Here is a 13,481-nt window from a genome sequence, read left to right as displayed (position 1 = left end):
ATCGGTTTGGGTTGGGTTATCACTGTTGGGCTGAGTTTGGTTTCCGAATTGGGCTGAGTCACTTTGCAAGTGGGCTGAGTCAGATTCAGTGAACCTGGACATTAGATAAGTAACTTGTAACTGATAAATTATTCAAATTAAAACATTAAAGCTGATATAATGTGAGAGATAAATATATATAAGCTGTTACAATTTTATTTAAATTCAAATATATCACTTTTAATTTATTTAATACATGTGTAGTTTAATTCTGAAAGTAATTCAGGGTGACCAGTTACACTTAGACTAAGTTGCTGAGTTTGATAGACCACACCTACATTCTCTTCTACTCTCTGCTTTCTCTTCTCTCCTAAAAACTATTCTGAGCTGATGATTTTTCCGGCGACTGAGGTGCTAGTTGAAGTGAAGTTTGTTGTTGTTGTGAACATCAAACTCTGAGCTATTTTATCCTGGAGGAGGCATTGCAAGCATCTCAACACAGTAGGTGGGGACAATTATCTCTTCAAGAGCAGGACTTTAAGTAAGGTCTGGTGACTTAGGTGATTGGTTTCTTGTTTTGTTGTACCTGTTGACGATCTTAGCTTTCTATTTTTTTTCATTTTTAAAGTCATGATTACTGGTACACTTTATGTTCTTTTTTGTATGTGTTGACCTTATCTTATTAAATGTTATATATAACTGCCCTGTGTTGTTATTTCGAACAGTCATGTATTATAATATAGGATAGGATAGGACCGGATAATGAAATCATAGCAAACAAGATCTATAAGCTGGTTGATTCGGGGTGCGCTGTTTAGTGGTTGGTAAACGGCGAGTTTTTTTGACTATACACTTATCTCAGTAATTGCAAACTGGTGTAAAGTTAAGAATGACAATCTGAAATCCGCGTTTTGGGTTGAACCTCCTGACTATGTTGGTAATCAGAAACAGCAAAGGTGATAAACAATTCATCAGACTTTCTATTAATTTTATCTGTATTTAAATGTCAGAAATGAACATAGAACAAAGTGACATGAAGAAATGATTTAAGGAAGAAGAATAAAGCATGGATGGCAGCACATGATGGCATTAGGCAGTTGATACAACGTCCTATTCAAATCAAATAATTCGATTGTGCTAATCTCACAGCTCCATTTGATGCAGGGTTTCATTTTTCATTTAAGACATCCATTTCTGTTCTGCATAATATTCATCGGATTATTGGAGCAATATATCCTTTTTTGATCAGTTAAGCGTACGAGGTCGAGCTCTCCAGCAATTCTAATTTAAATAAATCTCTGACAACTCTCCGTTGTCCAAGAGCTATGTCATAGTCCATTGTCGATATTCATTTGAGCCTCTGAGATGAGCAAGTGTTGTGCAAGAGTTTATATTTCTTCAATTCCACCATTACAAGCAGACAATATCATTTCTTGGTAATAAGAGAATGGTATGCATAAGATTTTAAATTGTTGCAATTTTATTAACATATATAAGAAAACCAGCTGACCTAGCTACAAGGTAAATCTGTAGTTTATTATCTTGGCTGTCTGTGTTTCTCCAATTATTTCATTGTTTCCTACTGTAAATATCCACTTTGAATACTACTCAAATCCAAAACTGTTGCAGTACATGTGTATAAACATAGGCATGCTTACATAATATTCGACTACTGGTGCAGGAGAGTTGTTACAGAAAGATTTCATTTGCATTATTATTCCATACAACAGTTATTAAGAGAGAGGGTGAGAGAGAGAGAGAGAGAGAGAGAGAGAGAGAGAGAGAGATGCAATTATATAGGTTTAGCCTTTATTCTTAGCTAGTCCCAGATTTTTTCTGGGATTCTGCTGCCACTACATATTGTCTATATTCCTCTGCCACTAATAGGCAGACTCCGCTTACTATTTCTTTCACCTTCATTTTCTATACTTTTATATGTCCCTTCTTAAAAGCTTAAGGGGGCATTGGTTAGTTGATCAAATCATTGTATCAAACAATTTATTTGTATCAGAAGGGGTGCTTGCTAATTAATAAGACGGATGGATATAAATAGAGAAGAAACCGAAGATTCTTGCCAAGAAAAAGAAGAAGAAGAAGACTCTGCTAGTAACAAATTATCGTGTTGGGAAACAACAGTTGGTTTTGTAAAGGCCACCCATGCTCACCCTCAAGGCCTTTTCATTCATCCTCACAGCTGGTTAGCTCTCTACCCCCCTCACTTGATGCACACAAATAGGCACGCACAGACACACTACGTGCAACTTATTACATTTTAGAGATCGAATATGAGGATAAACTAATAGTTATTGGCTCTAAACAAATCTTCTCTCCAGGCTAAAATTTCAAGCTTTGATACAAATAACCATGAGTTACTGTACAGTGCAAAATAATTTTATTCTACCTCTTTTCTAATCCATATTAGTAAGTATAACACCACACATTATAAATGGAACAGGGTAATTCAATTAATCATCTTTTTATTAACTCTTTATTTCTTTTCTAAAACACGAGTTATAATTCTTTTTCATGTCAGCAATGTTTTTATAAGGATGAAATAGCTAAAGAAAATTATACATATATGCATATAATTATATAAACTTACGATTACATCAGGCCATTTTTTTTTGATAATTATCTCCATCTAAAGTAGTATACTGCAAACATTATCACTAGTTATTGGGAAGGGTAGGGAGATAAAAATATGGTGATATTTGTCCGTGAACCTTGTTTCATTAGAAACCCTAGAATCGTATACCATGTGTAATTGATGCAATTGTTTAGAGCGAATTTTTTTATCAAAGCTTCATATTTTTGTATCTCAAATTGGCGGGAAATACTTGAATTGTAGGTTGATACTGTGTTTAAATGATGATGCAGGGGATACGTGTTATGGACACAGGTCATACTAATATGGGCTGTTTATTCCTCATTTTTCACCCCATTAGAGTTTGGTTTCTTCAGAGGCTTGCCCGAGAACTTGTTCCTCCTTGACATTGCCGGCCAGATCGCTTTCCTTATAGATATCGTTGTTCGGTTCTTTGTTGGATACTGGGACTCTCATTCTCATAGGATGGTGTTTAATCATAATCTCATTGCCATTAGGTAAATTTTATCACACTATTTCTTATATGTCTACTTCTATAATGTCTATATCGAGTTTAGCTCTGACGAGAACCAACTTACAATGAGAAACTTTATCACTAGTGATTTGTACAACTCTAGTTAGCAGTCTTAACAACACAATTCACCAGTTCCCATTCTCATTTTATATAGTGGAGTATGACTCATTGCAGTGTTTAGGAATCTAATCCTAAAACTCCGTTGAAGATAGTTGGGAACTCCTCCATTCATATAGTGCTTAATTAGTTCATTGGTTATGTCCCGGTTCTGTAGTTTAAAACCAAAGGAAGTTATTGTAGTTTGATATTTATAATTTCACTTTCTGACTTTAAAGTTTGAACAATAAATGCATTGTATCTGAAATTATTAAGTAATAAGTAAATAAATTATTAACCAAAAAACAGATAAAAGAAAAAGAAAATCCAGTAGTGAGGTCTTATTTAAACCGGCCTGCATATCTCCGGACAATTAAAATCATATCATATGGCAATACTGTGCTTAAATTTTTGTGTGAAGCATATTTGATTATTTTACTTCCATTTCAGTGTTACAGACTGCATATATTAGATCACTGTTACATATGTTCATTCATGTACATGTTCAAGCTATCCGGTTATTCTTTAAATAAGCAGACAAATGTAGCTTTTCGTGATATCTTAAATACTCTCTGACACTTGAGACATTTGTGGTTCTGTACGCTGATCAATAAACTTAGGTTTATTCTTTTTCCACACATGTTATCTTTTGTTTTATATCTTTGTAGCAGGTTATGATACACTCTTTATTTCCAGGTACTTGAAATCTGGGTTTCTAGTTGATTTTCTAGGTTGTTTGCCCTGGGATGTTATTTACCAGGTAATTTTTTCTCTTTCTGTCTGACTTCTAAGTCGCACGATTTGATACATGTCATCATTTGTCTTTCCTTGGTTTAATTTTATTATCAGTTGTTGAAAGACTGGTAATTCTACTTCCTCCTTTCTTATGTATGTCTCTGAACGTACTATTAAAATCATGAAGATTTTGTAGTAGCAACTATAGTGTCACAACTCACAAGCGGAAGTGGCAGCACATAAATGTCATTCTTTAAAGTACCACAATCCTTTAACAACTCCAAACTATTGTCTTGTTAATTTAGAATGATTCTTTATAAATTTCAAGGTATAAACTGTACTTCTTGTCATGATATAGTCCAATAGTGATATAGGTGACACATTTTTCCTTCTTACATGCAAATTGAAAATTTAATCACAAAAGTATTTGATGACATTTGCAATATGTTTTAATAGTGAGTCATGATCTTCTGATATTATGATTAAGGCATGCGCACAGAAGGTTTGTAAACATTGTCTCTCTGCCATGACTCTCTTACTATTACCATATTCTTCTGCAGGCTAGCGGTAGGAAGGAACCAGTAAGGTACTTATTGTGGATTAGATTAAGCCGGGCTGTCAGAGTGACCGAGTTATTTGAGAAATTAGAGAAAGATATACGTGTCAGCTATCTTTTTACAAGGATTATCAAACTTTTTGTTGTCGAGCTTTATTGCACGCATACAGCTGCTTGCATATTTTACTATCTGGCTACCACGTTGCCACCTTCCCAGGAAGGTTATACTTGGATAGGAAGTTTAAAGATGGGTGACTACAATTACTCCGACTTTAGAGAAATTGATCTCTGGACACGCTACATAACATCATTATATTTTGCCATTGTTACGATGGCAACTGTCGGTAAGTTTCTTTGACAATGTAAAAATCATTGTTAAGTATGGTAACAATGTGTACTGCAGTCAGACTATTCAGAACATGATTCCTCCTTTAAGTACAAATAATCGTCAATATCTCTACAAACGCTCTCATTTCTTAGTCTGATCCTGAACTCTCAGTCATTTAGTTCTCAGCTTTATTATATATTGCATGATTGCTGATTTTTATCTTCCAACTGGATTATATTCAGGTTATGGAGATGTACATGCAGTAAATAACAGGGAAATGGTATTCATTATGGTTTATGTCTCTTTGGACATGATTCTTGGTGCATATCTACTTGGTAATATGGCAGCACTGATTGTAAAAGGATCAAAAACTGAAAAGTTTAGAGATAAGATGTCAGATCTTTTGGATTATATGAATAGAAAGAAACTGGGTAAGCAAATATTTAATGAGATCAAAGGCCATGTACAATCACAATATGAGAACAGTTTCACTGAATATGCTGTCCTTCAGGATATTCCAATCTCTTTTCGAGCCAAGGTATTTTTCCGGAAATGTGAATGTAGACAGCCTAATTATAGCCATATATCTTTTATGGCTAGATAACCACTCAAACATTCCGTTTTGCGAGTTGGGACACTAAAACTCCTCTCTTAGTAAAATGAGATTTATAATTAGCTCCATTAAAAATTATTTATAGCCTTATTCATGTACTATTTATCATACCTTATCCTCGTAAGATGAGAAAAAAAGTTACCATCTTTTATTTACACTAAATTACATTATATCCTGTCTAAACCTGGTAGAAGTCATTTATTTTATTTTTAACTTGAAGTGTCTTATTATTTTTCTTCGCTAAAGAAAATTCAGCTAAACACTTGTTTTCTTCTTGGTTATGAACAAGAAATTAATGTCGAAATGTTGTACACAATTAATCTCTTTTTAGGCTAAAGTGTAATGGTTGATTGTAATCATTAGTGTCTGTTGATTAATGACAACAACATTTTGAACTCTGGACGACAATAACTGCCTTTGGTATTTCTATGCAGATCTCGCAGAAGCTATATGAACCTTATATACGAGATGTTCCTATATTTAAGGGTTGCTCGTCGGCATTCTTTAAACAGATAGTAAGTTACATCTGAGCTCCTCAATTCGCGTCCACACTAATCCATTAGAAGGGTGCTATTTTTGTTGTACTGAAAACTCAATTATATAAGCAGTAGAACCCCCCTTTTCTTTTTTGAAAGTATATTGGTAGCACTGTACCCTTTCTCTCCCTATATAGAGTTCTGGGGGCAAGGGTTCTTTTAATAATATCATATTATTGAAATTAACGGTAATGTTTAAAATTTTGGATATTTATAAAAAAAAAAAGCCTGGGTTCATCCTATGCTTAAAAAATTCTGCAATTTGTTTTTTCTTATTTTGTATGATAAATTCCAATTTATTCTTGAATCATTGTTACTGCTGAAATCTGTACAGGCAAGCAAGGTCCATGAAGAAACTTTCCTTTCGGGAGAAGTTATTGTGGAGCAAGGAGATGTTATGGATCAATTCTATATTATTTGTCATGGTAAACTGGTACAAATCTCCCTTTTACATTTCCAATTTCCATCTAGGATCATCTAAGCTCAATCTATTTAATAAATGTCTGAAACATGGTGTAGTAAGTAGTAACCAATAAATTCAATGAGGTGTATACAAATTACTCTGTCATGTATGGTTTGGTGCGAGCCGAGGAATTATTACATCCTCGACTTCGGTAGATTTGTAAGGCCACTCAGTCGACGATCAGAATCATCCCCGGACTGTGCGTGTTCTAGGAAGCAGGGATAATTGGTTCACCCAATGCATCCCCGTATCCCACGCACTCCCTTACCGGTTTTCGTAATCATGAGAATACTCGGCTACTCACAAAATCTCAACTGTAATATTTACTTTTTCAATTTGTAGTACTAAAATAAATGACTTGACTCATATTCTTGTATCTTGTGTATGTAAATGCTTATATCATGTATTTGTTTCAATTTGTATGAGTTAATAGTTCAAAATGTTAATGGAAATTATCACTCATCACATCAAATAATAGACGGTGTAGCCCCCACACCCGAATCCCAATATTGTCACATTTTTCAAATCATGTATGTATCTATGCACTAGGCATCCACATCCTGCACCATTATTCTTGCCTCTTAGTGCATGATATTAGCATTGCGCGTTTGGTTTTGTCCAACGCCTATACAAAGTGGAAGTATATTCTCCATACCATGTTACTACCTAAGACCTAGTCAAGATCACTATAAGTAGTATCGGCACAAAAGTCCTTATAAAATAGCTCTACACTACATCTCTCCGTTTTTTGATGCAAACGTCATTGATTCAATTGTCCCTTTTTTTTTAGTTTGATAGATACCCCTCTTCTCCTGGGAAGAAGGGGTCGAGATTTCAAGCTTCAGTGGAGGTGGGGTGTGTGCTTTATTAATTTCTTTAATTGACCACAAATAAATTTCAAAGTGAGTCAATTGATTGTTGAATATTCTTTATTGTCTTTGTATCGAATTTAAAATGTGTTTTGTCTTTGCTAAATTAATAAAGGATCCAGCAGAAGGTCTACCAGTGCTAAAAATTAAAAGAAAGACATGATCTTTTGTGTATGGTTACTGATTTGTTCAGCACATATTTTTTTAAGTGTTACATCTGTTGCATATTCAGTACTTATTTTATTTAAAAAAATGTTGTAATTAGTGCAAAGTTGAGAGATTCTGCAGGAGGAATTAGGAAGCACTGAAGAATTAGAGGAACCTGTTCACTTTCAATTAAATCACAGCTCACTAGGTGAAATGTCTGTTCTTTGCAATAGTCGTGTACCTTACACAGTTCAAACGCGAGAAAATTCCAAGTTACTACGACTTGATAAACAATCATTCCTAAACCTTCTTGATGTGTACTTCTCAGATGGGCGGTTTATCATCAATAATCTACTTGAGGTGAGTCCAACAGCTCTGAAACCTTGTTGAACCTATACATTTATATACAAAGTATAATCTTTATTGCAAGTAAACACATAGTGTGTGTGAGGAGGGGGGGGGGATCTTGGAAGTTCATATTATGGACAGTGTTTTTACTTCTTGGAAGTCCAGGACACTTGTTACAATTCTTCAATAGAAAATTAAACCAAGCACTGTGTTTACCAAAATCAACCTGGTATATAATTCTTTCAATTCACAAAAGGACAAATATATTGACCATACCAATACGCGAAACTCCTTATTTGAGCTCTCTTTACTCCTTGTATCATCAAATTGTTTCCCCTTCACTGTAAACTCACTCCTTCAAATTGTACAGTGCCAAACTAATGCAGAAGTTCGGAAAGTTCTTGATAATGCTCCATGAATTGTTTGTTTCCATGACTCGACTACCAAATTTCTGGAAATTCCAAAGAAGTCAACTGCTAAATATTCAAATTTAATTAAATTCCCTGTTTTAGCAGAGGTCTTTTTGTACTATCAACACCATTTCATGCAATTGAAAGGTTACTAGTACTTACTCTTTTCTGTCAAGTTGACCTTTGTTTTTGTCATGATCTCTGTTGGCAGGGAAAAACAACGAACCTTCAGAATAAAATCTTAGAATCTGATATAGTACTTCATATTGGGAAACACGAATCTGAGTTGACCATGAAATTAAACTGTGCTACCTATTATGGAGACCTTCATCGACTTAAGCGTTTAGTTGCAGCTGGAGCAGACACTAGTAAGACTGATTATGATGGAAGATCACCTCTGGTATCAAAATTTTATTGATTCTTGATAATATTTAGTTGCACCAAGAAATGCATAACTACATGAAGCCGCATCTTGCTGATGATGGCTTTTAGAGTCACGTTTTGTCTGGATATTTTATACATGTCAATACAATCATATGTTTGCTCTAAGATGTTATGATCCGCGAAATAGGATAAAGGATCATTAATCTGATTCATTACATTATATATCATGATTTACCAGGCTACATCATATGATCTGCATATACAATGAGACAAATCTACATCATTTTGCTCCTTTTTCTTTCTTTCGTTGGGGTTGTCAGAGTTAGTTTCCATTTTTAACAAACTCTTTAGAAAAAATGACCTAGCTAGTTATTCAAGTTAATGTCTTTTATTGAAAAACTCTAATGTTTGTAAAGAAATAAATTGAACCGTATCAATCAGTGACTGAGATTTTCGATCCTCACCCCCCCTCCCAAATGCTATCAAGTATCAACTATCAGAAACAAAAGGTAGCTTATTAGCATCTTGATACATGTCAGGTCGACTCCCTTTTAATTCCTACCACTTGTATTTTTCATGCTCTTTGCATTTATTTTATATTTTCCAGTCATGTTCTCCTATATATTATACATATAGCATACTTAGTAGTCATTCTTTTATTTTTTTCCTTTTTTTTTTGTATTTGTATTCCGTCCAGGCGTATTGGGCCTTTTATGACTGATACTTTCTGTCTTTCAGCATCTTGCTGCATCAAAGGGATATGAAGACATTGTTCAGTTTCTTCTCCAGAAAAAGGTGGGAGTCAATATCATTGGTATGTCTTCTCATTTTCAAATGTCACTTACAGTATTTGAGTTTTGTCCTATCCAGGTTCTGTTGGCTATTAAATTGTGAACTCATGCAGTGTAGTCTGCCATAACAGATAAGTATGGAAAAACTCCATTACATGAAGCGATAAAGAACGGTCACGATCTTGTGGCTTCTTTACTAGTAGAATCAGGGGCTTCCCTTCATATATTTGATGCTGGGAATTGTCTTTGTATGGCTGTTGCTAGGGAGGATACAGATTACTTGAGGAGGGTCATGGATAATGGAGCAAATCCAAATTCTAAAAATTATGATCTTCGGACCCCACTTCATTTAGCTTCCTCAAAAGGATTATGTGCAATTGCACATCTGCTTTTAGAAGCTGGAGCAAGTGTGTTTTCAAAGGACAGGTAGAGCCTTTTAAGTTACATTCGCATTGTACGTTTACGGTCAGTATGTGATGTGGATATAGGGACACTTATCCATATTTTCAACGTACGTCCTAAACACAATTTTTGTTTCCTTGTTTTACTTAATAATATTTTAATTTTTTTACAGGTGGGGAAAAACTCCACTAGATGAAGCAAGGATAGGTGGAAATAAGAATCTAGTACAGCTACTGGAAAATGCAAAGCATGATCAGCTTAGAGAATTTCCTAGTGGCTCAATGGAATGTCATGGTACCGATTTTGTATTTAAATTTTCTTCAGCTTCATGTTTTTCTTTAAAGACGAACTTCTTGTACATGGAAAACAATGTTGCAGGGAAATTTCGTATGCATTTATTTAATATCAAGAAACTGCTTTTGGTTCATATATTTACAACCAATAAGATATAATAAAAGGATTAGAGATGAACACATTCCCTTTCTGAAATCCAGTTATCTTGGTTACCATCTTCTTGCCTTAAGGACTTCCCTTGAGGTGACTCTTACATAATTGGGGGGGGGGGGGGGGACAGACATAATGACCATGAATGTATCATATTGTGTTTCTATCATCATATACTTTAGCCAGCCTTTAGGGATCTGCAGACTGAGATAACTTGTGCAATGTGCAAAGAGGCAATAATCAGCAAACAGTCAATGTCACCTTTTGGCAAAAACCTTATAGTGGGTACCTAGGTCTCTAAATGCTCGCCTCAACAAATATGGTATCCATTTCTTTGGAAGTTAATCATACCATGTGCATTCTTATTCTGAGCATTTGCATCATTAGGAGCCTTTAAAATTAGTTAATGTTTTTATAATAATAGAGGCAGAGCTACTAACATGTTTTTAAAAAACAGACAGGCACAGAAAATGCACTGTTTTCCCCTACCAGTCATGGGATAACAAAGAAGAAAGAAGACTAGGGGTTGTGCTCTGGATTCCGCAAAACATTGAGGAGCTCATCGAGATGGCAAAAATGCAGCTAAATCTTCGAGGATCTTTCTGCATAATAACAGAAGATGGTGGTAAGATTCTTGACTTGGATATGATTTGTGATGATCAAAAGCTATATTTGATGAGCGATAATTCAGAAACCCAGTCGTAATTGAATTTCAGAAAATAAGCATAGTTCATAAAAAAAACCTTCTTTGCATGTGAAAGAACTCCAGGGTGGTAGAAATGTTGGTCACATGCGAACTGTAACCTATGATGATGCAGATGTGTACAAATATTTATTTATGGACAACGTTGTCCTCTTTAAATGTTCACAGTTCACACAATTACTTTCATATGTAAGAAATAGAGCGAAAATAACAAATAATAAATAAATTTTCTTTTAAGTTACAGTAGAGTTGCTTCAAAATTTATTACACCAAACAGATATAGAATTGTGATGCATCAACAATTTTTCCTTAAGAAAATTTAACTTGAATAAAAAAAATTTAACTGATGAAGATTTGAAGAGTTCAACTGAAGTACTTTTAAAAAAAAAAAAAAAATAGCTTTACATCTCTGATCAGTTGGGGTTCTCAGCCGTGAGAGTAATTTCACATGTCAGTATGGACAATCTGATGTTTGGGAATTCTAATGTTACAATGATAAACTCTCTGAAATTGTAGGATATTTCATTGAAAATCTCAAGTAAGGGTTGTAACTTTTGTTGGTGGAACTTAAATATATGAACTTAAAACTCTGAATTATGTTTTTGTTTTTGTTTAACCTGCACGTTCTACAGCTTCCAGAAACTTTTTCATATCTATGGTCCCTGCAATCCTACCATTTGGCTAGTCTTGATCTAACTTTGATAATAACTGGCTATCATCAGCAAACACCTCAGTAACTTCTAGCATCTGCTCTTTTCGCTTATTCTCCATGCTTCCAACTACACCACTACACAATACGTATATGTAAGTAATTCGTCGATTAGGAAACTATATAGGGACATAAAAAAAGAACCAAGGATGTGAATGAACTCCATTGCAACAGAGAAAGCTGAGTCCATAGTTTTTTGTTACCTTGACCGTCTCTATTTCTCTAGCGTTCAACCCAAAAAGCTAATTTCCGGAAATTATTTTCTCTTTTTCGGTTTGTAATGCCTGAACAAGTGTTGAATTTAATCAGATATCCATTTTCTAAGGTATAAACACCAATGCACCCGCTTTTTTCAGGACCATAGATCTTGTTAGGCACTACTCCCTTATTTCTTTATTTCTTGCTTCCTTTCCTAGAGCCGACACCAAAAACGTGTTGCTACTAACATATAATGCTTTATCACCTAAACTAAACTGTCTGTGAATACAATCTGCGATTAATAAATATAATTGAAACAGTGTGTGCGAATAACAGTGCGCGAGTATAACTTGGAAACAGAAAATAAACGAAAGAGATAAGGGTATGAGAGAGTTCTCGAGTCCAGTTGAAAGGAACTGTTTCCTTAAAGCTATTTCGCCTCTTACCGTATGTGCGATCCGTATGTGCGATCCGACAACCTCCCAGGATAAAACGAGAAGACGGTGTCGTTATACAAACAGCACCTCCGGCGAGCTAGAACAAAGCAAGAAACTATCACCGACGAGAGAGAGATAGGGTTTGTGTTTAGAGACGGCTGTGTGTGGTATCGTATAAGATAATTTACCCTAATCCCTATAACGATATTATATATAGACTCTTGATGACTTGTGCGCTACTCTTTACAATTAATTAAACGCGTTAATTAATTGTCGATTAATAAATCAAATCCGTAATTGAATCAAATTTATTCCGTATCAAAACTGGAATAATTATTTGAGCCCAAGCCCAGTGGAAATAAAATTAGCAAAACTAGTTTGTGATTATACGGACCCATTTTCCGCTACATTCGTGTCCGCACGTCGCACACGCGGGCAAGCCCGAAGGCTTCGCAAGCCTCAGATTACCCCTCGAAATCCCATAATTTGCACCCCCGCGCGTGCGCACTTAGGAGATGGAGAAACACCTTACTGACACTTTTAAACACTACTAAAGTGTTGTGCTATATAAAGCGATGGAAACCCCTTTTCCATTTCAATGTGGGATACAAGTTTTTACATCTACATTTCCACCTTCAAGGGACCAACTTTGAATGATCGTATCTCATTCATCTCTTAACCATTTTGAGTGTTTCAAAGTGCCTCGGATAGCTCTCACGGAGGAGAACATACTGCAAGTGTCACCCACTCAAGAACGGCTCAAAATGACTTGACAATGTGGGGCTCAATACCCACATTTTCCAACACTGTCTACACCTGCCCAACTCTTGTCAGACCTATCAAACATTCTTATATAACCTAAATTTTCACTGTCGCTGCTCTTCAATTCTTCATCGTCATAGAAATTATATGAGGCCCAGCTCTCAATTCAATTCAAATGCTTCGTACCCCGTACTGCAGTGAGTAATTCCATTAAATAAATTCCTCACAGCCTTCCATTCCCCATCAGCAATGTTATATGATGCCACTTCACCGACACAAGAAACCAAGGGTACTACCAAAACACATGTAATTTATATCCCCTCTTTCAAATTCTCTACTTGTCCATTCTTCATCTCCGTAATGACACGTACTGATTGTAACTTTGTTATCAATATCCATATCATAGTGCAAAACTAAGAACACACAATCTGGTGAACTAGGATCCGCTGAGA

At 35.2% G+C, this 13,481-nt stretch overlaps 1 protein-coding gene across 10 annotated transcripts; it reads left to right on the top strand.

Moving 5' to 3' along the window:
• The first annotated feature begins 707 nt into the window (after positions 1-707).
• Positions 708-11,164, top strand: LOC141717906 (potassium channel SKOR-like). Of its 10 annotated transcripts, none has more exons than XM_074520150.1 (15): positions 708-2,176; positions 2,857-3,081; positions 3,891-3,954; positions 4,490-4,829; positions 5,056-5,351; positions 5,861-5,941; positions 6,297-6,395; positions 7,216-7,275; positions 7,583-7,649; positions 7,770-7,801; positions 8,411-8,599; positions 9,322-9,397; positions 9,506-9,800; positions 9,949-10,070; positions 10,678-11,164. In XM_074520150.1, the coding sequence occupies exons 1-15, from the start codon at positions 2,019-2,021 to the stop codon at positions 10,923-10,925; spliced, it is 2,352 nt and encodes a 783-aa protein (XP_074376251.1). In that variant the 5' UTR covers positions 708-2,018; the 3' UTR covers positions 10,926-11,164. The 10 variants fall into 10 exon arrangements, with proteins under 10 accessions (XP_074376251.1, XP_074376254.1, XP_074376253.1 ...); XM_074520145.1 differs by having other exon boundaries at positions 709-935; positions 1,144-2,176; positions 7,583-7,801; XM_074520147.1 differs by having other exon boundaries at positions 709-1,415; positions 1,991-2,176; positions 7,583-7,801.
• Positions 11,165-13,481: the final 2,317 nt, after the last annotated feature.

The sequence above is a fragment of the Apium graveolens genome, chromosome 4 (genome assembly GCF_009905375.1).
Source record: "Apium graveolens cultivar Ventura chromosome 4, ASM990537v1, whole genome shotgun sequence".
Taxonomy (NCBI): domain Eukaryota; kingdom Viridiplantae; phylum Streptophyta; class Magnoliopsida; order Apiales; family Apiaceae; genus Apium; species Apium graveolens.
The sequence above is the reverse complement of the archived record's forward strand: the minus strand, read 5'-3'. Positions and strand labels throughout refer to the sequence as shown.